General features: G+C 46.2%; 1 protein-coding gene across 7 annotated transcripts in view; it reads left to right on the top strand.

The window, feature by feature from the left end:
- COL27A1 (collagen type XXVII alpha 1 chain) overlaps nt 1-16396 on the top strand; it is a 150262-nt gene extending 133866 nt beyond the window's left edge. For 6 of the 7 annotated variants that reach the window (XM_043870590.1, XM_043870591.1, XM_043870588.1 and 3 more), the window contains 5 exons: nt 1152-1217; nt 2025-2193; nt 3242-3351; nt 12901-13119; nt 14345-16396. In XM_043870590.1, coding sequence (XP_043726525.1) covers nt 1152-1217; nt 2025-2193; nt 3242-3351; nt 12901-13119; nt 14345-14491 — 711 coding nt within the window. In that variant the 3' untranslated portion in view covers nt 14492-16396. Of the gene's footprint in view, nt 1-1151; nt 1218-2024; nt 2194-3241; nt 3352-12900; nt 13120-14344 lie in introns of those variants that run through there. The other variant, XR_006334568.1, reaches the window with a different exon arrangement.
- The last annotated feature ends 9821 nt before the right edge of the window (nt 16397-26217 follow it).

The raw sequence follows: 26217 nt of genomic DNA, 5'->3' as shown, positions 1-26217 counted from the left end.
TGGGATTTTCCAGGCGAGAATACTGGAGTGGGTCAGCATTTCCTTCTCCAGGGGATCTTCCCGACCCAGGCATCAAACCCAAGTCTCCTGTGTCTTCCTGCATTGTAGGCAGATTCTTTACCTTGAAATCATTTATTCCTCTCAACAGTTCTGAGTTTTATTATCAGGATGAGAGAACTGAGTTTAAACAACTTGCCCAGATTGTACAGTTAGTAAGTTGCAAGGCTTGGGATCTGAACTTGAAAAGGACTGCCAGAGTCCTGGCTCTCGACCCCAACCCTGGGGCTTTATTCACTGTCAGATCTTCCCCGCTCTCGATTTTCATGGGGAGCTCGTGGAGCTATGCTTCCAGGAAGCCCAGGGCCAGGGTTGCAGGTGCAAGTGGAAGTGAGACAGTTACAGTGCAAACCAAAGGGGAGATCCTCGGGCTGTGGGAATGTAGAAAGAGGGGTCCACACCCAGCCTGGGGGCGGAGGCATCAGGAGAGAGTTCCCATCGCAGGGTGGCATCTATAGGATGCGTGCAGGGCAGGGTTTCTCACCCACAGCGCTGTGGACATTTGGAGCCAGATGATTCTTTGCTGTGAGCGATTGTCCTGTGCATTGGAGGATGTTTAGCTGCAGTCTGGCTTCCACCCACTGCATCCCAGTAGAACCGCCTCCTCCATTTGTGACAGCCCCTGAAGTCTAGAGATATTGCCAGATGTCCTCTAGGGGGCAGCATCACCCCTGGCTGAGAACCACCAGAGCAGCAGATGGAATGATGGAGGAAGGGAGCAGGCAAAGTGGGCAGCCTGTGCAAAGGCCCGGTGGCTGAATAGAGCCTGGTACTTAGGAGCTGAGAAGTGCAATAGTGTGTCTGGTGCACGCAGCACCCGTGGGAGCCAGAAGAGAGGCAGGACCAGAGAACACAGCACACAGGCCACTTCGAGGAGTTTGGACTTAATCTTGGGGGTGACAGCGCTATGGAAGTGCCTGGAGGAAACGAGCGGAAGCATCTGTTTGCAAGGGGAGGGAGAACAGAGTTCCCCGGAAGGCATGCTATGGGCCAGGATCCCACTGGGGAAGGTGGGGTGGGAGGGCCCTGGCTCAGACCCTGGGGCTCCGGCTCGGTGGGGGCCAGGAGGCACAGCCTGTGTTCTCTCTGCACAGCAACAAGACGACCTTGGGGCAGCTTTCCAGACGTGGATGGACACAAGCGGCGCACTAAGAGCGGAGGTACAGCCCGGGGCCCTGCCCGCGCGGGGTCCCTTCCTTGGGGGCGGGGGGGGGGGGGGGTGCAGAGATGATGACCCACATGTGGTCAGTGACCTCCACGTGACCCACGCTGAGCAGTTCATGGCCAGCAAGTGACCCAGAAGCAGGGCCGAGTCCTTTTGCTCTCCTCTTGAGTCAGGTAGAGATGTCAGAAGCAGCTTCTTGGTTCCCTCCCAGAATCTGCCAGAGGGAGGAAACTTGTCCACGGGGCTCTGCTAAGACCCTGGCCAGGGTCTCAGCACCAGGATACCAGGCTGAACAGGGTCAAGCCCTATCAAGAGTGTCCTTTGCTGCTTTGCTTTCCTCCCATGATGGGGAACTCACTACCTCCCAGCTCAGACTGTCAGACTTTTCCATTTGTGCCCTGAGCACTCTCTCCAGGTTCACAAGCCAAGGGAAGGGCAGATGGAAAAGCTTGTTATCTTCCTTCTATTCTGGGGAATGGGGGAAAAGGTAGTCAGTGGAAAGTCCTTCACCAACCCCTTCCTGAGGGATTTGGGACCCCTCCCTTGACTCCTTGCTCACGGGACCCTCCTGTTCTGCAGCCGAAGCCAGGCTGACTGTCCCCAGGCCCTCTAGGTAGATCTGCCCCTGGCCACTGCTGGTCCCCAGTTTCTTTATTTGTTAAGTGGAGGGAGACCCAAGCATAGCCCCTGCAGGGAGCTCAGATGTCTCCTCAGTGGCGAGAACTTGGGGCTGTGGAGGCTCAGAGCTCCAGCTGGACAAGGACCTCAAGGGGCCGACGGCCACCCTCTTTTCTCACGACAGGGTTACAGCCATCCGGACCGGCTGGTGCTGGACCAGGGAGGGGAGATCTTTAAAACCTTACACTACCTCAGCAACCTCATCCAGAGCATTAAGACGCCCCTGGGCACCAAAGAGAACCCCGCCCGGGTCTGCCGGGACCTCATGGACTGTGAGCAGAAGATGGTGGATGGTACGAGGGCTGGTGGGATCTGTCTCAAGGGAGGGCTTCCCGGCCCCAGGGGTGGGGCAGGGCGGGGCAGGGGATTCCAGAAGGAGCTGAAGGAGAGGGTTAACTGCTCTAAGACAGAGCACTTAGCCATTACATTCTCCACTCAACTGGACCAAGTGTTTGTCCTTGGGGAGGCAGTCATTTATTCACTCAACAAACAGTCACAGGGCCCCACAATGTGCCAGGCATTGCACCTCCTGGGGCGTGGGTATATGGTGGGAAACACAGAGGACAGGTCCCACCCTTCCAGAGTTGAACCCGCAGATGCACAAGCTGGGGCTGACCACTTCACTGCAGTGGGACAAGAGCTTTGGCAGAAAAAGCCCCCAGGGCCAGGAGGGCCCCCATCATAGCTCCCCTGGAGAGCCAGGATTCCCAGTTTCTGTCCTCCGCACCTCATCCATCTCTCCTCTCTCTCCATGAGCTGTGTGGTACCTTGGAAGGACCACAGTTTTAGAGGCGGACAGACCTGAGTTCAAATGTCCGTCCTGCCTCTGACCGGCTCTGTGAGCTGGGTGAGCTACCCTTCTCTCTGCTGCATGAGAAAGCTGTCCTGCGCTATCAGCTGTGGGGCCTTTGGCTCCTTGGAAACCCGAAAGGGGAAACCGGGTGCCGACAGAGCTGCCTGGTTGATGGGATAGAAGCCCTGACTCCCACCAAGCTCCGGGAGGATCGGAGCCTTGGCAGCAAAACCTTTCAATTAAACAATCCCTAAATCCTTCGGACAAGTGGCTCAGCCTCTCTCAACCTCACTGGAAGATGATACTTCCCAGTGGCGACAGGGAGATGCTTCCCATGTGACCCCTCTGAAGACTCTGCCAGCTCTGAGCTCTGCCCAGAGCGTTTCCTTCCATCACTACGGCTCACAGAATCCCTTTTCTGCTTCACCTCCCTGACTTCATGTCCAAATAGGACTCAGCAGGTGACCAGGTGTCAGATTCACCTGTAGAACCAAGCCTGGGGTTCCTCCCCACATATGTACACTGCTCCCATCCCATGTTGCCTATAGGTACCTACTGGGTGGATCCGAACCTTGGCTGCTCGTCCGACACCATCGAAGTCTCCTGCAACTTCACACATGGTGGACAGACGTGTCTCAAGCCCATCACGGCCTCCAAGGTACCCATCTGCTCCCCAGCGCCCACTGGCTTGCCCTCTCTACGCCCCTTGTCCGCTGTCCTGGACCACAGTCCATCCAGGCTTGTGACTGAGCCTTAGCTATCTTGCTACATGACCTCGGGAAAGTCATGTCCTCTTTCTGAACCCCAGTTCCACGTCTCTACATTTGGTTTCCAAATCCTTTTGTGTTGGGCGATGCTGATGGCTCTTTCTTCAAATAGAACTTTCTGCCTAATGTCTAAGAGCAGTTAGCCAAGCTGGCTTGGCTTGGACAACTATGACATAAGCACAAAACAAGTCAGTGTGATGGTCACCTGGGACACGTGTTCTGGGGTTGTGTATGCAAATATGTAGCTCATGTTTGGTGCCCACTTACCATGCAATGGTCTCTGGGCTGAGAATTTTAGGTGGCCCAGGGCAACTCCAACAAACCACAGTATGCAGCAGCGGGTGGAACATAACCACGCCCCCGGCTAGGAAGCCCCTCGCTGGATGGTGGGTCTGTAGTTGCAGCAAGTCCTCCAAATGAGACAATTCATGCTACAGAGAAAAGGGTTTCTCTGGCTGCAGGAGAGGTGGGACTCCAGAGCCCCCCAGGGGAAGCTCCGGAAAGTACTTTGTGCTGACCATGTCAGACCCAGAGTCTGAACGTCCATAGCCCAGCCAGCTGGGTAACAAGTCTTGGCTGGGTCCCCACCATGTGCCAGGCACTGAGCCAGGTGCTGGGTTCAACAGGAAACATGGCAGCCTCCACAAGCAGAACTCACCGTCCAACAGGTCCTTTCCCCTCTGACACAGAGGGTCAGCGGCTTTGTGGCAAATCAGCCTGGCAGACGGGTGAGGCTGGCACCTGGGTTGGCAATGTGACTGCCCATCTGAGTCGCCATCCCCATCAGGAACAATGAACCACTGTTCTGTGCTGGTCTCAGCCTAATGATAACCAGTGTTGTGGCTGGACCAGCCTCTCTGATTTTTATTAAGGTTGCAAAATGCCCTCCAGCAATAACTACCCGGAAACAGAAAAAAAAAAAAAAATGTAGAAAGGTTTATTACTTACAGGACCTGGAAATTACAGCACCTCTGGGACCACACAGTGAGGTCTCTGGTAGAGAGAGAAAGGGACAGTGCATCTCCTTGTATTGGAGGAGGAGGCTAGGATTTCATAAGTTCACTCTGTGCTGGTGAATTTAAAACCTAAGGGTGGGAATTTAAAGCAGGAGAAGAGAAAAAAAAATAAGTGGTCCAAATAGTTGTTGAAATCAACCAGAGCTCCAACACAAAGGAGCCGCAGTGTTGGGAGGTGGCCCCGCCCTTCCAGCATTAGTCTTTGGGGCTGGCAGTGTGTGTATTGGAGATAACCTTCTTTGAAGTGTATGCCTCAGCGATCAGAGCTGAACTCAGGCACTTGCATCCCACAGAAAAGGAGAAAACCCAACTCTCAGGGCTTATACTACTCCCCTCTGCCCTGTGATGCCCTGTGATGCCCTGTGATGCCCTGTGATGCCGTGTGATGCCCTGTGATGCCATGTGATGCCCTGTGATGTGAGGCATCAGAGTCAGCAGTGAGGACATTAACCTCCTGGGTAGCTGATATGTTAACAGTCAGGGGTCAGGCACCTTGAAACCCAGGAAATACACATCTGAACAGGATCACAGTAGAAAATCCTATAATTATTATAGAGGCAATAGTCTGAAATTCAGTCGGGAGCTGTGGTCCCAAACTTGAAGGATCCCATATTGAAACTAAGTCAGTGATCTGAGGTACCCTAGAATCTGTTCCAAGATTTGTGTAATACTGTGAAGCATTTATACATCTTGGGCATCATGTGTAAGTAGGTCAATCTGAATCTATCCTGAACAGGTAGATTGTTTCATATCTCATCCAACCAGTCTCTTGGCCCTGCTGCTGCTGCTGCTAAGTCACTTCAGTCGTGTCTGACTCTGTGCGACCCCATCCCTGGGATTCTCCAGGCAAGAACACTGGAGTGGGTTGTCATTTCCTTCTCCAATGCATAAAAGTGAAAAGTGAAAGTGAAGTAGCTCAGTCATGTCTGACTCTTCGCGACCCCATGGACTGCAGCCTACCAGGCTCTGCCGTCCATGGGATTTTCCAGGCAAGAGTACTGGAGTGGGGTGCCATTGCCTTCTCCCTCTTGGCCCTGGGAATAGGTCAATTCAGTAAAAGAGTAGTATCTTGTTTCAGGAGGCAGTGATATCCAAATAAGCTACAGTACAAGTAATCTGGTATTTAATAAGAGGCATCTGTATGGAAACAAAAAAAGTCAAGAATTCCCTGGCAGTCCAGTGGTTAGGACTTGGCGTTTTCATTGCCATGGTCCTGGGTTCAACCCCTGGTTGAGAAACTAAGATCCCACAAGAGGCATAGTGTGGCCAAAAAACAGAAAAAAAGAAAAGTCAATGATTGGAGAAGATTATAATCCCAGTTTTTGAGTTCTAAAGGTACTAGTCAAGATTTCTAGATGTTGGGCTCCAAACATCTTCAGATGGAGTGAGGGCAGACAGAGGCAGTCTGATAGGTTTCCTTGGGTTGCACTTTGAATGTGTCTGGTGATCCTTCTGAGTGGCCCACATGGCAACAGGCATGAAGATTGTCCATACATGAACAGCTGTGACGATCTCTCTGCAGTTTATACCACGTTAGCCCAGTGTAGCTTGCATGGCTTTGTGAAACGTGCACTCTTCATTTTCCGTAGAAAATGAAATCAGAAGGGTGGGAGAAAAACTGGAAACATTAGTTTGGAGAGTTGTAGCTAGATATTGGAGGAGCCAAGAAGAATTCAGCATCCTGTCCAGTTTACAGGTAGAAAACAAAGTTTCAGATGATTAACAGAACTAGAATCCAATGTCCACAGCCATGTATCATCTGTACAGTCATCCCCATTTCTATTAAAGAGAGCCATAGAGAGACTAATTTATTTGCATATTAAGTCTAATTTCAACAAATGTGGTTATTTACACAAGTGCAGCTAGAGGAGTGATTGACAACTTGAAACTCTTTGCTGCTTTGCTGAAACCTTCCATAAGGAGTCTCAGATTGAATTTCAGAAGCTGCTTCAGGGCAAGAAACCAAGAACTAACCATCAGACTTTGCCTGCAATACCTGTAAATTTGGATAAATTCCTCTCTTCTCAAAGTGCCCAAAATATCTTCTGATACCTGTACCTGCCAGGAAGTGGCCTTCCTTACTCACCTGATAAGACTGCTGTAGTCAAGGTAACAGACCAATTTTTCCAAGGGTCTTTATTGGCTCCATGAAGTCAACCTTAGTTCCTTAAGCGATCTGGTCATATCAGAGTCTATATATCTCTCTCTCAAATATGACAATCCAGTCAAAGCCTTGCTGATAACCAGTATTTCCAATCGTGTCCTGTTACAAGAACAGATTCTTACTGAGTTTATGCAAATAACTATACTGCCATGAGAATAAGAAAACTCATAGAGTGAATTCTAGAAGGATCAGGTAGGAGAAACAGCAATTATTTCATCTTTGTTCACAAAGGTGTACTTCCCCAAATTGCTGTAAGTCATTGCTAGCTTTAGAGAACAATTTTCCTTAAACGTGGAAACAAAGATTAGTAACTGCCAAACAAAAGTCATAAAAAATTATAATCATCCTCATCAGTTCATTCAGTTTTATGCAATTGATCACCGATCTTGATCTTTTGTTAGCAGTTTCATAAATCCAGTTTTTCCTTAGAATTCTGTAAATTCATAACCATTCAGTGGTATGATTTAAAAGTTATCAAAAATCTGTACTTGTGAGAGTCCTGTCTGAATCTGAAGATGGAGCACTTTTGCAAAGGCATCAGAGTAAAGTAATAATTATAAATAACAAAAGAAATGACATTTTTCATGCCCACGGTTAAAGATCTGATGAGAGTTCATTATGATGAAGTTGACAAGGAAAATTTTGTTATTTCTATGACACACAAAATTTTAAGATAACTCGAGTTATGATGGATAGCATTACATATCAGAATTTCAGGAATTTCATATGATTTCTTAAATATTGTATTAATAAAATATATCCATTTGAGGATATCCATAAAGAAGATGTAGCATTATTTCCTACTTGACAATATTTTCCATGTGATTTAACATATCAAATAAGCCTAATTAGTTTAGTGTCTCTCTTTTTATTAGGAAAGAGAAGGATATTTTGAGATGTTCCAAGGATCCTCTGGAAAACCCCAAAGTTACTTTCAGATAAAAAAACTTCATTTAGAATTTGACTTGCAGAAGTTTGTCAAAAATATCAAAGATTTTCAACACTTGATTACCAAGAACCATGGATCATTATTTTAAAAAATGCTTAATTATCTACTTAGCTGAAGTGACAAAGGATTTTAAAAGCAAATACAGAAGGTTCCATAGTTGTGAGCAAAAGTTAGCTGTTTTGGTATTGAGAAGACTGTTTTCTAGGTAACTAAAGATCCAATTAAGACAACATGAAGCTCAGGAGATTATTCTGAAAAAACACAAAATCTTTGCTTTCTAGCCAAATTACTTAAAAAGTAAAGAATAACTTTTCATACTTTTAACAGGAGCAGATCAAGAAAATGTGTCCTTTTAGCAAATGAAAGAAAATTACATAACATTATTGATATTAATTTATGTTTTAAAAGCCTCTTATAATAACAATCCAATTTTAGCCAACTTGACCACACAAAAAAATTCTTCTTCTCTCTTCTGACAATATGATTAAACTATCTATAAAATCTTCATTAGACAGTAGACAAAGTCAGCTATCATCCCAAGCTAATTTTTTTTGTAATAAAAATAACATGGATTTATTTGGCTAGTAAACACTGGAAAAGTTGTCTATCTGCAGTGTATTTAATGCTGTTAACTCTGAAGATGTACCTATTTTAATTAAAACAAATTTAGGCTAGCTTTTATTTACCAAAGGTTATCCCAGATCACGTGAACTTGAAAAAATTTGGATTAGTTTCTGTATTTCTGAATGTTAGGAGTAACTAATTCATAAGTGCTTATTTTTAAGCCAATTGAACAGAGCTCTTTTACACATTAACTTTGGCTATACCATTCAGAGATTGAGAGAAAAAACAATCACATACTCATCCAGAGATTACAAAAATACACAGACCCTGAGACCCTATAGCTTCCTTTCCAAAATTTTAGCCATGAATCAGGTACAATATAAAACTCACTTTTTTTTTTTTCCAATGAGAACCTGGCTAAAGCATTTATTTTGAGTATAAAAATATTAAATGGTCATTTGAGAAATTTGCAAGAAGAAAAATACATAACAGAAAATTAAAACAAATCTTAGTATCTCTTTTCTATATGTATATAAGACCTATGAATATATGAATATGAACATATATGAGATTCACCTATAAAAGTATTTCATTTAAAAACGAAATTTAGGTATCATGCTATGTATGTACACATATTGAATTTTCTAGGTAATATGCCTAGAAACACATTTTTTAGCTGTTCTTTTTTTTTTTTTTTATTAGTTGGAGGCTAATTACTTCACAACATTTCAGTGGGTTTTGTCATACATTGATATGAATCAGCCATAGATTTACACGTATTCCCCATCCCGATCCCCCCTCCCACCTCCCTCTCCACCCGATTCCTCTGGGTCTTCCCAGTGCACCAGGCCCGAGCACTTGTCTTATGCATCCCACCTGGGCTGGTGATGTGTTTCACCTTAGATAGTATACATGCTGTTCTTTTGAAACATCCCACCCTCACCTTCTCCCACAGAGTTCAAAAGTCTGTTCTGTATTTCTGTGTCTCTTTTTCTGTTTTGCATATAGGGTTATCGTTACCATCTTTCTAAATTCCATATATATGTGTTAGTATGCTGTAATGTTCTTTATCTTTCTGGCTTACTTCACTCTGTATAATGGGCTCCAGTTTCATCCATCTCATTAGGACTGATTCAAATGAATTCTTTTTAACGGCTGAGTAATATTCCATTGTGTATATGTACCACAGCTTCCTTATCCATTCATCTGCTGATGGGCATCTTGGTTGCTTCCATGTCCTGGCTATTATAAACAGTGCTGTGATGAACATTGGGGTTCACGTGTCTCTTTCAGATCTGGTTTCCTCAGTGTGTATGCCCAGAAGTGGGATTGCTGGGTCATATGGCAGTTCTATTTCCAGTTTTTTAAGAAATCTCCACACTGTTTTCCATAGCGGCTGTACTGTTTGCATTCCCACCAACAGTGTAAGAGGGTTCCCTTTTCTCCACACCCTCTCCAGCATTTATTGCTTGTAGACTTTTGGATAGCAGCCATCCTGACTGGCGTGTAATGGTACCTCGTTGTGGTTTTGATTTGCATTTCTCTGATAATGAGTGATGTTGAGCATCTTTTCATGTGTTTGTTAGCCATCTGTATGTCTTCTTTAAAACTCACTTTTTTATAAATAACATCTGGCTCCAAATTGTGTCTGGCAGACAGAACAAGTTAAAGTTACCTGCTTCAGCAGCTAATACTTTCTACCAATATTTGTGGAGATGACTTAAGATCTGTATTGGTTCCTGACAAGTAATCTTAAGGAGGCTGTGGACTAGATATTGAGTAAGAGAGCTTTTATAGCAGTTTGTATCTTGAAAGGTCCCTTTCTCTGCTCTGTTGTTATTTTATTTTTTTTTCTTCATGCTCAGGCAATTGGAGGTAGAGTTTTAGTTACCTCCTGGGGTGTTTCCATTTCAAAGATTTAATCTTCAAGGGACAGAGAAAGAATATAAATTTTCTTCTAGGAGTTTTAGTCCCTTTTGTATGGTTTTGATTTTGTATGGTTTTGTATGGTTCCCAGCTGGCCACTTTCCTTCCCAGGGTGTTCCAAGAGACCTCTTCGGGACTGAGGTCTGCGGCCACTCACATGATGTGTGTGGGGTCTTTGGGAAAAGCCCTCAGGCTCCTGGAGTGAGATATCAGAGACTTGGCATGTTGGTATGCCCCCCGGGATGCTTCCATGGGGCTTTGCCTTTATCAAGAAACCCCCTCAGTATTCTTAGGAGATGCTGACATCAGATGTTTAGGACATTTATATTTGCCCATTAATTCTTTTAGTAACATCACACCAGGGATAGGAGCCATAATACCCCATTGGGTCAGGGATGAAGAACGACAGCGATGAGTGAAGCTTGGACCGTGGAGACCATAGATCTCTGTTATGTTTTCCGTCCGGTGGTCCACTGGTTTCCAGTTGCAAGGCTATTTCACTTTTCTGGCACAACCACCAACTCTGTGGTCGTAGGTGGAGGTCTCCTATCCTCCCCATGTACAGGAATATTTCTCTTATGCCTTCATCCCAGAACGTTTCCTTGGGCAGTGACATAGCGTTGTGATCCAATTCACTGTCCTTAACTCTGCCCTTGAGGCATGGAGGAGCTTTTGTTGTTGTTGTTGTTTAGCTGCTAACTTGTGGCCGACTCTTTTTCCACCCCACGGACTGTAGCCTGCCAGGTTCCTCTGTCCATGGGATTTCCCAGGCAAGAATACAGGGGTGGGTTGCCATTTCCTTCTCCAAGGGATCTTCCCAGCCCAGGGATCTAACCCACCCAGAGGACCTTTATACACATTAATTGTCAATTAAGGCCTTTATTGGACCATAAAGAAAGCTGAGTGTCGAAGAATTTATGCTTTTGTCTTGTGGTGCTGGAGAAGACTCTTGAGAGTCGCTTGGACTGAAAGGAGATCAAACCAGTCAATCCTGAAGGAAATCAACCCTGAATATTTATTGGAAGGACTGATGCTGAAGCTGAAGCACTAATACTTTGACTACCTGATGCAAAGAGCTGACTCGTTAGAAAAGACCCTGATTCTGGGAAAGACTGAAGGCAGGAGTAGAAAGGGATGACAGAGGATGAAACGGCTGGATGGCATCACTGACTTAATGGACATGAGTTTGAGCAGGCTTCGGGAGATGGTGAAGGACAGGGAAGCCTGGCATGCTGCAGTCCATGGGATCACAAAGAGTCAGACCCGACTGAGCAACTAAACAACAAGGCCTTTATAATCAGTGGTCTCAGTGGCTAGTAAGAGCCTATGGCCTTGATCACACTGCTCTGGGAAGACTGTTGGATTATCAAGGCAGGCGTGACCTTTTGGGTTGGATCTTCTCCAGTGGCTCAGCAGTAAAGAATCCACCTGCAATGCAGAAGATGGAGCAGGAGCTGCAGGTTCGAGTCCTGGGTTGGAAAGAGCCACTGAAGAAGGAAATGGCCATCCATTCCAGTATTTTTCCCTGGAAAATCCCATGGCCAGAGGAGCCTGGTGGGCTATAGTCCATGGGGTTGCAAAAGAGTCAGACACGGACTGGTGACTAAACAACTGCAATAACAATCACAGGAATATGCAGAAGCACACAGCAGTGAGACAGATTCCTTTCCCAGATGCTAACACCCACCTGAATTAGGTGGTTAGTAAGCAAGCTGCAGGTCAGGGGCATCCTCTCCATGGATTGCAAGGGAGATTGTGCAGTCCTGCCTACTACACCAATTGTTAAGTACCTCTCAATCTATCAATCAATAACCATGTCATGGTCGGACCAGCCTTTGTGGTTCTTATTAGGATTTCAAGGTGACCTTCAGCAATAACTATCAGGAAACTTTGCGAAAAATAAAGGTTTGTTATTTATAGGACCTGGAATTTACACAGCCCACTTGGAGCCACACAATGGGGTCATGAGTAGAGAGAGAGAGAGAGAGAGAGACAGTGCATGGGCCTGGGGTTCTGCTTTTATTGGGGTGGGGGTGCACTAAGGTTTCATAGGCTCAGTCTTCATTGGTGAATTTAAAATAGAAGGGCCAGAATTTAAAGCATGGAGAAAGAAACAAGAAGTAGCCCCAGTGGTCGGTTATTGAAATCAATCCAGGGCTCAAAAACAAAGGAGCCTTAGCTCTGGAGGTGGCCTGGCTGTTTATCTAGTCCTGTGACTGGCAGGGTATTATTTCTAGGAAGTAGTCTGTCTTTGAAGTGGATGCGTCTTTGAAGTGGATGTCTCAGCAATCAAAGCTTAGGTCAGGCACTCGAAGCACCAAAAAGAAAGAAAACCCAGCTGTCAGGACTTACAGTACAGCCACTTAAGCCCTAAATCCTGCCCTTTTGTTTGCTGTCAGCTCTGCCTTTTCCAGCAGCACCCACCCCACCCCACCTGGAGCCTAGGACTTAGAAACGTGGTGAATCCACTTCTCCTTTCCTTTGCCCTCTAAGAGCCTCTCGATCCCGGGCAAGATCCTCTCCCTCTCTGAGCCTCTGTATCCCAGCTCAGCCCCGGAGACGGTACATCAGGGCCCTCGTGGCTCTGGCTGGAGTCAGGCAGACCTGGTTCTTTCCCCTCCTTACTCCTTGGCTGTGGGACTAACTCACACCCACCTCGGTATTTCTGTCTTTCGAGTGAGCAACACCTCTGGGGACCATGACTGGGAACTGCTTCCCAGGAAAGGGCTTGTGCCTGGACCTTCCAGGGGAAGGTGAGGAAATCGGAGCGTTGGTGGGCAGCCAAGTCCAACCCTGCCTGACCGCTGTGTCTCCTCCACAGGTGGAGTTTGCCATCAGCCGGGTCCAGATGAATTTTCTGCACCTGCTAAGCTCTGAGGTGACGCAGCAGATCACCATCCACTGCCTTAACATGACCGTGTGGCAGGAGGGCACCGGGCAGACCCCAGCTAAGCAGGCTGTGCGCTTCCGGGCCTGGAATGGGCAGATCTTTGAGGCCGGGGGTCAGTTCAGTCCAGAAGTGTCCATGGATGGCTGCAAGGTAACTCTTGGGGCCCCTCATAGGCCCCTCATGCACAGACAGGTATAAAAACGTGTTCTTAAAAAAAAAAAAAGTGTTCTTACATATAACAATTTTATACTATACTATATTAGTATACTATGCTGTAATTTATACTATACTATAATATATATTAGTATAATTTTATACTATACTATAATATAAATATTAGTATGCATATAATTCTTATCTTTGTGTAATAATTTTTTATAGCAGTTTTATCCTCTTTCCTCCCTGGGAAACTTTCAAGGGAAGGTCTGGGCTGGTAGATTGGTACTTATTTGCGAGGCTTACTTATAGAAAGATATATTTCTACTCTTCTCTCTGCTCCCTGCCCTCCGGTTCATTTCTTCTCTTAACCTGGTTGTTTTCTGAGGCTTAAAACAGGCTGGGTTGTAATTGAAGAGGGAGACAGAAAGTCGTCCAAAAAACCAGTTTCATAATATTAAACAAAACCAGTAATGCGCAGTGTTACTGAGGATGTGGGGAAACCCAACACTCTCACACAAAGCTATTTGAAAAAATTAAAAATAAATTGGTAGAGGTTTTCAGGGCAGCAGCTACATATATATCTCCAATATATATCCAGATCCTTACAAATGTACCTATCCTTTGATCCAGCAAATCTATTGATACTTCTGGAATTTGTTCTAAGGTAACAATGTGCACAAGTTTAGCTACAATGATATTCATGACAGCTTTACCTATAGGAATCAAAATAGTGGAAGCAATCTAAATGGACACATACAGGTCATTGTGACAGTGAAATGCCATGTGGACATTAAAAATTGTGAAGAAATAATGATGAAAGGGAGAGTTTTCCTGGTGGTCCAGTGGTTAAGAATCCACCTGCCAATGCGGGGGCCACAGGTTCGTTTCCTGGTCCAGGAAAGTCCCACATGTCTCAGAGTAGCTAATCCTGTGAACCACAACTGCTGAGGTCTGGGCACCCTAGAGCCCATGCTCTGCAACAAGAGAAGCCGTGGCAATGAGAAGCCTGTGTAATGTAACTAGAGAGTAGCCCATGCTTGTTGCAACTAGAGAAAGCCCTGGCACAGCAAAAAAAAAACAAACCAAAAAACCCAGTGCAGCCAAAAAGAAAATAAGTATTTTAAAAAGAAGAAGAAGAAAGATGATGGGGCAAGGCACGTGATACATAATGAGGACCATGATGGGTGTGTGTGTACCCCTTTCTCTCTACCCTCAGATCCAGGATGGCCGCTGGCATCAGACGCTCTTCACCTTCCGGACCCAGGACCCCCAGCAGCTGCCCATTGTCGGCGTGGACAACCTCCCTCCTGCCTCATCAGGGAAGCAGTACCGCCTCGAAGTTGGACCTGCGTGCTTCCTCTGACCTCTGACCTCCTGGCTCCTCTAGGCCTCGAGGAGGAGGGAAGAGGAGAAAGAGGCAAAGGGAGGGTACCTAGGGGTAGGTGGGCCCAGGAAAGGCAGCTCACCTGCCCAGGGATCCTTGAGCAGACCCCAGCTGTTGTCTGCCCAGTGGAAGAGGCTGAAGGGTAGCAGGACACATGGGGTGTCCTTGGGAACAGCTGATCCCAACTCAGCCCCAAACACCAACCAAAGAGCCAGCCAGAGCAAGCTGGGCCTGCAACCCGCCTGAGCCCCATGGCCTGTCTCCCAGCTCTGCGGCCACCCCCTTCCCTGCCCAGCTTCCTGCCCAAAGAGCCCCACCTTCCAGCCAGCTTGAGAGAAGGGGGCATCTTGTCAGCTGGTCCCTGCCGGGGAGCTTTGATGTGCAATATTAGAGAGGAGACATGAAAAAAGGAGAAAAGGAAAGAAGTATATATATATTATTTAAACAAACACAAAGAAGGTGCATTACTATTTTTTTTTTTTCATCTGAGAAAGATGTGAGAAGATCAGAGAGAGCAGCCAGGGGGTGGGAAGTGATGGATGCAGAGAGGGAGAGGTGAGATCCTCGGGGCTGGGGGTGTCCACGTCTGCTACCTCCCACTGTGAAATCGCTGGTGCTCACAATTGTCTTGTAGTGTATGTGATTTTTTAAGGAAAAAAAAAAAACTCTATTTAAGATTCTGAAGGTGCTACCATTTTTGCCACACACTTTGAAGAAACATTTAGATGTGGGGTATCATCCACGCTTTTCTCTCTCCTCCAAATAACAAAGTTCGGGGAATTTTAAAAATTTTCCTAATGTCACCCTTGTGCTCATCAGGTAATCTGTTAAACAGGAGGTGGGGAAAGAAGGTAAAAGTGAAAAAAAAAAAAAAAGCAAAGCAAAAAAACAAAAACAAAAAATAACCAGAAACAGAAGTAGGAAAGATTTACCTTTTAACTTATGGACTTTGAAATGCTTGTCCTCTGAAGGCAGGGGGAGGCCTGAGCATGAAGGATCTTATTTTGGCCTTTCTTGGTCTTGGAGGGAAGTTAGCTTATCTTGGATGGCGTGATCTAGACTGAGGAGTCCTGACCTTGAGCTTCGACCCTGAAGAAACCAATGAGGAGAATGGGGCAGGGTCAGGACTGGCCTTGCAGGTGGACTGTAAATACGGACCCATCTCATGAAGGCACAGACCATCTCCTAAGGTCTTCCATTCTGGAGCTTGTCCTTCCAAGATAACAGTCATCACTCTTGCTTTTTCACTGTCATTCAATTCTGTAGAAACCCAGTGTTGCTAACTCCAAGTGTAAATGTGGGCGCAGGAGAAAGGCTTGTTATGGGAATCTCAGAGTTCAGCATGGCAGGACTCACCAGGGTAATCTGAATTGTCCTGTATCAGTGAACCAGTCAGCATCCAGGTTGGATTTTTGAGGTCATTTTAACTATGGAATTATTTTTATAGAAGGGGAAATTTTTGTGTCTATTTGTGAAAGTCTATTTGTGTCTCTTTTTTTTTTTCTTTCTAAAGTTGTGTCTCTTTGGGAATTGGATTTGATTTTCATTATTTAATACCTCACTCCGGCCCACCACCCCCCCCCCCCCAGCCCACCCCCACACCCCACACCTCACCCCCACTTCCTGTCTCCCTGCCCCGCCCACCGCCCCCTTGCTCCCGGAAGTGCGTTTTTTGTAGCAGCTCGGGCCTCATCTCAGCCATCGGTCTCCCAAGCCGCCAGTCTCCACCTGGCCTCTGTCCCGGCGTCTGTCTTGTCCTTGGGTTTCTCTGCTGTCCTCGTTCACGTCTCTGTCCACATGTCAGTGTGTTAAAACCCAAGTGGGTTCTGTTTCTCCTTTTCCCTTCTGGATTTTAAATAAATATTTAAAACTGAGGCAATGGAATGACGCACCTGTGGCCGCGTGCTTCTTTGAAGAGACCGGAGGGAAGTTTCCGGCAGGGCTGAGGGTTGGAGGAGGTGTGGAGGGATGCTGGGGTGCCCTGTTTATGCTGCTCCCCTCAAAGGAGAGGGGACAGGGAGAGATGTGGTGCCTCGGAGTGAGAGGGCCTAAAAACGAGGGAGTCGGGTCCTGCAGGGTCCCACTGGTTTCCTAGGGATGCTGTAAGAGTACCACAACCCTGGTGCCTTAGAAGAGCAGAAAGGGGCTTGACGTTCAGCCGCCATCATGAACGGCACGGTAACTATCCGAACCAGGAAGTTCATGAGCAACCGACTGCTTCAGCGGAAACGCATGGTCATCGACGTGCTTCACCCTGAAAAGACAACAGTACCTAAAACAGAATATGTGGGAAACTGGCCAAAATGTACAAGACCACACCAGATGTCATCTTTGTGTTTGAATTCAGAGCCTATTTTGGTGGTGGCCAGACTACAGTGCTGGAGAAGACTCTTGAGAGTCTCTCTTGGCTTTGGCATGATTTACGATTCCTTGGATTATGTGAAGAAGAAGGAGTCCAAACAAATACTTGCAAGACGTGGCCTGCATGAGAAGAAAAAGACCTCAAGAAAACAGCAAAAGGAACACAAGAACAGAATGAAGAAAGTCAGTTCAGTTCAGTCGCTCAGTCGTATCTGACTCTTTGCAACCCCATGGACTGCAGCACACCAGGCCTCCCTGTCCATCACCAACTCACAGAGTTTACCCAAACTCAAGTCCATTGAGTCAGTGATGCCATCCAGCCATCTCATCCTCTGTCATCCCCTTCTCCTCCTGCCTTCAATGTTTCCCAGCATCAGGCTCTTTTCCAATGAGTCAGTTCTTCACATCAGGTGGCCAAAGTATTGGAGCTTCAACTTCAACATCTGTACTTCCAATGAATATTCAGGACTGATCTCCTTTAGGATGGACAGGTTGGATCTCCTTGCAGTCCAAGGGACTCTCAAGAGTCTTCTCCAACACTGCAGTTCAAAAACATCAATTCTTCGGCACTCAGCTTTCTTTGTAGTCCAATTCTTACATCGATATATGACTATTGGAAAAACCGTAGCCTTGACTAGACAGACCTTTGTTGGTAAATAAATGTCTCTGCTTTTTAATATGCTGTCTAGGTTGGTCATAGCTTCTCTTCCAAGGAGCAAGCATTTTTAAATTTCATGGCTGCAGTCCCCATCTGCAGTGATTTTGGAGCCCCCAAAAATAAAGTCTCTATTTCCACTGTTTCCACATCTATTTGCCATGCGGTGATGGGACCGGATGCCATGATCTTAGTTTTCTGAATGTTGAGTTTTAAGCCAACTTTTTCACTCTCCTCTTTCACTTTCATCAAGAGGCTTTTTAGTTCTTTGTTGCTTTCTGCCGTGAGTGTGGTGTCATCTGCATATCTGAAGTTGTTGATATTTCTCCCGGCAATCTTGATTCCAGCTTGTGCTTCATCCAGTTGAGCATTTCTCATGATGTACTCTGCATAGAAGTTAAATAAGCAGGGTGACAATATACAGCCTTGACGTACTCCTTTCCCAATTTGGAACCAAGCTGTTGTTCTATGTCCAGTTCTAACTGTTGCATCTTGACCTGCATACAGATTTCTCAAGAGGTAGGTCAGGTGGTCTGGTATTCCCATCTCTTGAACAATTTTCCACAGTTTATTGTGATCCACACAGTCAAAGACTTTGGCATAGTCAATAAAGCAGAAGTAGTTGTTTTTCTGGAACTCTCTTGCTTTTTTGATGATCCAGTGGATGTTGGCAATTTGACCTCTGGTTCCTCAGCCTTTTCTAAATCCAGCTTGAACATCTGGAAGTTCATGGTTCACGTACTGTTGAAGCATGCCCCTGGAAAACCTCTAATCTGCTTTTCGGGTCTCCATAGATTTGTTGACTATGGATATTTTGTGTAAATGGAATCTTAATGGTATCTGACCTCTTGTGAATGAATGCTTTCATGCAGCATGATGTTTCACCTTATAGCATGGATCAAGACTGCATTCTTTTTCACAACTGAATAGTATTTCATTGTGTGGATAGACCAAATTCTGTTTATTCATTCATCCATTGGTAACCCGTGGGTTGTTTCCGTCTTTTGGTGATTATTAGTAGTGCTTCAATGTGAACAATTCTTACCTGTGAGATTCTTGAGAGAAGCCCTCGCAGCACCTGCTTTGGAAGAAGCGAGTGAGAACCTGGCAGACAGAGTTAGCCAGAGTCAATGAATAAATGTACAGGACACACAGATAAATTTGAATTTCAGATAAACAGTAAGTATGTTTTTAGCATAAGTATGTCCCATCAGGACTTCCCAGGTGGCTCTAGTGGTGAAGAATCCTCCTGCCAATGCAGGAGACACAAGAGATAAGGGTTCAACCCCTGGGTCAGGAAGATCCCTTGGAGTTGTAAATGGCAAACTGTTCCAGTATTCTTTCTGGGAAAATTCTATGAACAGAGGAGCTTGCCGGGCTATAGTCCATGGGGTCCCAAAGAGTCGGACCTGACTAAGCAACTGAGCACACACACACACACATGCACACATACACACGTCCCATTCAGTATTTGGCATATACTTTTATCTGCCAGACCTGAAATCCATATCTCCTGACTCGGTTCAGAGTACTTTAGCTTGTTCCTCCTTTCCTGGGATGTTGAAGGAATCAGAACATTTCTGCCCTTCTCATTTACAAGAAAGAACAAATCATGAGAAGCTGAGCTCATATCCAGGATTTTATGTTTTAAAGACTAGCTGTAAGGCTCTAGGTCATCAGTCCACAGCTGGGTCTTCTCTACCCTCCCCATCCTGGCATCTACCCCAGACTACGGGCCCCTGGAGCCACTGTCCTGCGGTGACTCTAAGACTTCCATCCATGGAGCCCAGGGTTTGTGGTCTGGAAGGGCTTGGAGATTTTCACATCCTAGATACATTCTCCTGTTTGACAAAGAGGTACCCCCTAGTTCAGTTAAATTGACATAAAATGAATCATCACAAGCTAAGGCTAAGAGAGAATGAATAGAGGTTAGTCAGACAGGGAAAGGCATTGGGAAGAGAGGGAACAGTTAAGGCCTGGAAGTAAAGAAGCACTGCATATCTGGGGAGTAGCAAGGAGTCCCAGGTGGCACTAGTAGTAAAGAACCTGCTTGCCCATGCAGGAGACGTAAAAGACACAGGTTCAATCCCAGGGTCGGGAAGATCCCTTGGAGGAGTGCTTGGCAACCCACTCCAGTATTCTTGCCTGGAGAATCCCGTGAACAGAGGATTCTGAAAGGCTACAGTCCATAGGGTCCCAGAGAATCAGACACGACCGAAGCAACTTAGCACGCTTGCATACAAGTAGTTCAAAGTGGTACCAGAGGGTCAGGGGAAGCCTGGGATATTGGGTTAGGAATAGGACAAGCCACAGGTTTGTAGAGGAGAGCAGGGTTTACACTGGCCAGATGGAGTCTGTGCTGTGATGGGGCACTCGAGCGGAGCTGTCCAGGGGCAACTGACCAAACTGAGAGGACAGGACAGAGGTATGCAACCCAGTCTGTGTTCCGGAGAGTCATCAGCTGTGAAGACGTGAAAGGTGAGAGAGGCAGGAAGAAGGGCCAGAGGGAAAAGAGAAGAGGAGGTATGCTAAAGCTGCGCCGCTCAGCACCCTCGGCACAGGCTCCCTTCCAAGGAGGCCTCTGTGACCTGACCGGGGAAGCCACTGAAATGGGGCCAGCTTGTTCCCAGCAAGGGCAGGTAGAGAGTGTCAGGGACAGAAGACAGCTCTTCCCGACACAGCTAAGGTGGACATCCCCAGGGGAAAGCCCAGGCCTGTGTTCATTCTGTCCCCCGCAAATCAAGCCCTAGCCAAGGACAGCCATATTTCACAATGGCCAGCAGCCTGGTGCTGGGTAAGTGAGAGAGGGACGGGGGAGAAGGGGGGAGGCCGGCAGGTGGATTCCAGTCTCAGCTTCCGACTGTCACGTGGCCCTGGGCAAGTCATTCTCTCTGGGTCTCCACTTTTCCCCAGCAAAATGGGGGTGACATGTCTTTCTCTGGTTGCCAACGACAGACCAGGTGATTGTTCTATTAATACAATAGTTGGATGAACCAAATGGAATGGAATGATATTCAATTTTTTTTTAATCTCTAAAATCCACAGTTTTCATGTGGTTCAATCCCTAATAACACCCTTCAAAATAACAGTGGTTACACTTTCTTGCAAACTTTGTGTGAACCAGGAGGCATGTGGAATGTGACCCATGTTCATCTCATACACAGTCTCAGAGACACATGTTATTGCCCTGGCTCTTCGGATGAGGGAACTAAAGTCCAAAGAGGTTACATAAGTTACACAAGATCACGAAACAGGATCTGGACTTAAGCAAATATTTTGGGGGTATTTCCTCAGTCCAGACACAAAGTTCTTAATGCAGACTGTTTGCTCTGCTGGGGTATTCTTGTGTCCGCTCATGCAGAAGATCACGTATGAGTTGTCAGACAGAGAGCTCAGCCCTGGCTCATATAAAATGGCCAGAAATACGTACAAAGTGGTTTTCTTAGGAAGTGAATCATTTCAGACTGGTGCCTTTCCCTGGTTATCGAAACCTCACCTTTTCACCATGTCACCTTAACCCTCTGTGTGTATGTTAATCACTAGCTCGTGTCCGACTCTTTGCGACCCCATGGACTGTAGCCCTCCAGGCTCCTCTGTCCATGGAAATTTTCAGGCAAGAATACTGGAGTGAGTTGCCAGTTTCTTCTCCAGGGCATCTTCCTGACCCAGGTCACTGGTTTTCTCATATATCTAATGTGGGGTGGGGAGATATTTCCTGAATCTAAAGAGACATATTTTTGCATGTTGGTATCTTGAGAAGTGGGATGTAACTTGCTATCAACTGAAGTGTTTATGTAATGCAGGAGTCTGTCTTTCCTTCCTCACCACCCCACTTCTCATTAAACAGATGGTGATGATTATTATAATAGGAGAACCCTTAGAAGCCGGTTTGTTTCATCTAACATTTAGTTCATCTAAATGTGAACAGATTGAATGCGCATAACAACCCAATGAGTAGAATTTATTACTATTATCCCCACTTTACAGCTAGGGAAATTGAGACAAGAGAAGTTAGATAACTTGCCCAAGGTCACACAGTTAGCAAGTGGTAAAACTAGGACATCTGGTCCCATAACTTCATGGCAAATAGAAGGGGAAAAGTTGGAAGCAGTGACAGATTTCCTCTTCCTGGGCTCTGAAATCACTGTGGTTGGTGACTGCAGCTGTGAAATTAGAAGATGGTTGCTTCTTGTCAGGAAAGCTATGACAAACCTAGACAGTGTGTTAAAAAGCAAAGACATCACTTTGCCAACAAAGGTCCGTATAGTCAAGGCTATGGTCTTTTCAGTAGTCATGTATGGATGTGAGAGTTGGACAATAAAGAAAGCTGAGCTCAGAAGAATTGATGCTTTCAAACTGTGGTGCTGGAGAAGGCTCTTGAGAATCCCTTGGACAGCAAGATCAAACCAGTCAATTCAGGGAAATCAACCCCAAATACTCTTTGGAAGGATTGATGCTGAAGCTGAAGCTCCAGTAGTTTGGCCACCTGATGTGAACAACTGACTCACTGGAAAAGACCCTGAAGCTGGGAAAGATTGAAGGCAGAAGGAGAAGTGGGCGACAGAGGATGAAATGGTTGGATGACATCACCGATTCAGTGGACATGAACTTGGCAAACTCCGGGAGATGGTGAGGGCTGGGAAAGCCTGGCAGCCTGCAGTCCATGGGGTTGCAAAGAGTCGGACATGACTTAGCAATTGAACAACAGCAAAACCAGGACAACTCCTTTACCAGCACCCTACACTGCCCTGATTGCTTTTCTGTCTCTTTCCTGCCAAACTTCTCTTGACATTGTGCCAGGGACAGATGGAAGGGCAGGCTGGGGAGGGCTGCTTAAGACCTCAGTTCATGGAGGTTCCAAACCATCCTTGAAATGTATTAATAAAAAGGTGGAGAAAATTGTGCTATGTGAAGATGAGTGCTGGGTGTGCTTGGAGAAACTACTTGCATGGCCTCTTGGGAGGAGAGTGAGACATACCCCTGCCTGCCACAAGGGGCAGCCTGGGGGTGAGACTGGTGAGGACCACTCACTCCTTCCCAAGGGAGGCACTCCACTTACTCCCTTCCAGGGAAACTTTCATTTCTCTCTCCTCTGCTCGCATACTTATGGCCACAAAGTGTGTGGGTTTTCTCCCACACCAAGCAATTCTCTGACTTTCCAGACACCAACTGCGTGTACGCTCAGTCGCTCAGTTGTATCCGATTCTTTGCAACCCCATGGACTGTAGCCCTCCAGGCTCCTCTGTTCATGGGATTCTCCAGGCAAGAATACTGCAGTGGGTTGCCATTTCCTCCTCCAGGAGATCTTCCTGACCCGGGGATTGAACCCGTGTCCCCTGTGCTTCCTGCACTGGCAGGTGGATTCTTCACCACCGTACACTTGGGAAGCCCAAGACACCAGCTGGGTATCTTACAATTCAGTTCAGTTCTGATACTGTTATAGAACCAAACTTGGGTCTACTTGCCATATACACAGCAAAGCCAATCTACTGGCACTGGGTTGTGGTGAAGCAAAGTCCAGCATTTATTGCAGGCACCAAGCGAGAGGAGTGGGCAACTCATGCTCAAAAGACTAGAACTCCCCAATGGCGTTCAGCAAGGGTTTTAAAAGAAAGTGTTAGGGGAGAGGGTCTTAGGAGGCATGATCAGTTCGTGGAACTTCTTCTGATTTGGTGGTGGTGGGGTAACAGGGAGATGTGTCAGAAATCTTGACCATCAACCTTCTGGTTTCAACTAGTCTAGGATCTACATGCTTGTGGTCAGCATGTTGTCCCCATCCTCCACCTGGGTACAGGTCTTAGTTTCTGCAGAACAACTCAAAGGTAAGCATCAAATTGCTATCTACATCCCTTCCGGAGGGACTGGGAGTCCTGTGTCTATACTGTCCTACTTATTGACTGCTTAAGCCTGCTCTTTGGAACTCGAGGAAAGGCTTAGAAAGGTGCAAAGACCCTGCAGAGTCTTGCTCAGTTTCAATCTCCCCTTTTCTTTGATACCCCTCAATCCTGAGGGAAAGAGGGGTTGAACAAGAAAGGAAATAAAAGTTTGGATAGAGAGATTCGTCATAAACTCAGTAAGGACACTTGGATTTAGGGGAACTCGGTTTCAACACTAATCAGGGTGAACATCAGATCCTGCAGGTTAAGGTCTCAGACCCACAAGACTATCCCCATTGCAATGGCAGTCACAAGTCCAGGTTGTCCCCTGTGCTTCCAACCCACCAGCTATAAGTCACAGACTCCCATAACCCCTTCTTTGGGTTTGACCATCTATTAGAACAGCTCACAGAATTCAATAGATCATTTACTTACTAGATTACCAGTTTAGTATAAAAGGATACAATTCAGGAATAGTCAGGTAGCAGTGATGCCCAGGGCAAGATATGTGGGAAACAGCACAGGGCTTCCATGACTTCTTCAGACTGGCCACCTACCCAGCACCTCCACATGTCCTAACTCCATCATTTAGGAGTTCCCTGAAAGCACCCTTACCTGGGCATGGTTGATTAAATCATCCTTCGTCATTAGTGACTAAGTCAATCTCCAGCACCGGTTCTCTTCCCAGAGATGAGGGGGTGGAGCTGAAAATTTCAACCCTCTAATCACAAAGTCAGTCCATTCTGAGGGTATCCAGGAGCCCGCAGCCAAAGGACATCTCATTAGTCTACAAAAGGACAAGTATCACTTTGGAGATCCCAGGAGTTTTATGACCTGTGTTACCAGAAATGGAGGTAGAGATCAAGCATATGTTTCTTATGACAGTCAGTCCCCTACATATGAATGAGGTCTCTTCAGAGAGTGCCTTTGTAAGTCTGGTATATTCGTAAGTCCAACAAAGTGAGCCTAGGTACTCAGCTGCATAGTACGGTACTGTAATAAGTTTATATTACTTTTCACACAAATAATACATAAAAAAACAAACACATAAAGTAAAGAAAACATTTTTAATCTTACAGCACAGTACCTTGAAAAGTAACTAATACAGTACAGCAGCTGGCATACAGGGGCTGGCGTCACATGAACAGCCAAGAGCCAGTGACTGGAGGGGTGAGAAGAGGTGAAGATGGTAGAGCTGAAGGATCTTAGGAGATGGAGGGCAAGCTGCAATTTCATGCCCGATGCTGATGGAACACGCGTTCACAACTTGCAGGTTTGTATGTAGGGCACTTACTGTATATCACAGCCGCTATCTATGGTTTTGCTTCAGGAGGCATGCAGGTCAGGCTGGAGCTGAATTGCTCTGGACAAAAGAAAGACCGAGAACGAGTCCAGCTGTTTACTGGCCCTCCCTGTTCACCCTTTGCCCACACGGGGGGCAACCGTAGCATTTCTGTGCATGAACAAATGAAGGCCCGCAGACCACTGTTCTAGATAACTAAACATCATTCACCAAAAGTTTTTAAATAAAACTGACTGTTTAACATTCTGGAAATTTAACCACTGGATTAAGACTTGTTCAAAAGTTTGTGAAGCTATAAATCATTCACCATGCTAGCATTCAACCTCGAATTGCTGATGCCAAGAATCAGATCCATGCCTAATGGGTGTTACGTCTACCTATACACGAATTTAAGAGGAACATGAATGATGTCACCTTGCAAAACATTTCTTGGCTACCACATGCAACTGCTGCAAATACTGCCTATTTCTAATTCAGGAGGGCCTCTCCAACCACAGGTTGCAAAAAAAAAAAAAAATGGCTTCTCATTACTATTGGGAAGCAAGGGCTAATGTGGTAAGAAAGTATGGCCTTTATGTAGAGAGGGAGGAATGAGAAAGTTAATTAATCTGTTTTTTTCTGTAGTCAGATCAAAGCTCCTACACCCCACACACAGTGAGGTCAAATGGAGACATCAGAGTCTGGAGCAGAGAAAGCTAATTGAGGAGGTGCCAACACGGAAAATGGAGACTTAGACCAGTCTCAAGTCCATCTGGTTAGCTGGCCGGGACACAAAGTTTTTAAAGGCAGGAAGGGTGAAAAGAAGAGAGGTGTAGGATGTGTGATCAGCTCGTCAATCTTCTGATTGGTTGGTGGGGAGATAACAGGGGGTTGTTTCAGAAATTTCCATCATCTTTCTGGTTCCAACTAGTCTGGGGTCTACGTGCTCGTGGTCAGGATGTCATCCCCATCCTCCACCTGGGTACAGGTCTTAGTTTCTGCAAAACAACTCAAAGATAAACATCAAATTGTTATCTACATCCCTTCCGGAGGGAGTGGGAGTCCGGTGTCCGTGTTGTCCTAATCATTAACTGCTTGAGCCTGCTCTTTGGAACTCAGAGAAGGCCTAGGAGACATAAGCCTTCCTACCACACCCCCTTTTTTCTTCCTATCAACCAGAAATGGAGGGGTTTTTATTTCACCTGGGAGGGCCTTGCAGGATCCTGCTAGGTTTCCCTACCTCAAAGTCCACTCAAATCTTCCCTGGACTCTGAAGTGAGTCTGCAGTGATGGAGGCATCAGCCTTCATCACTCTGACCCCATCACATGCTCCAACCACACAGACCGTCCTAATCCTACTGCTATCTCCCATGTCAGCAGTAGCATCACCTTCAGAACCTCAGGATGTTTGGGAAGAGCACCTGGTGTTTCAAGGATAGAGTACAAGATGGGAAGACTTGTTCCCCTGGGCTCTGAACATAGCTGGCTGTGACAAAAAGCACTTAGGGTTATGGGTTACCCTGCGCCAGTG

This window comes from Cervus elaphus, chromosome 16 (genome assembly GCF_910594005.1).
Source record: "Cervus elaphus chromosome 16, mCerEla1.1, whole genome shotgun sequence".
NCBI lineage: Eukaryota > Metazoa > Chordata > Mammalia > Artiodactyla > Cervidae > Cervus > Cervus elaphus.
The sequence above is the reverse complement of the archived record's forward strand: the minus strand, read 5'-3'. Positions and strand labels throughout refer to the sequence as shown.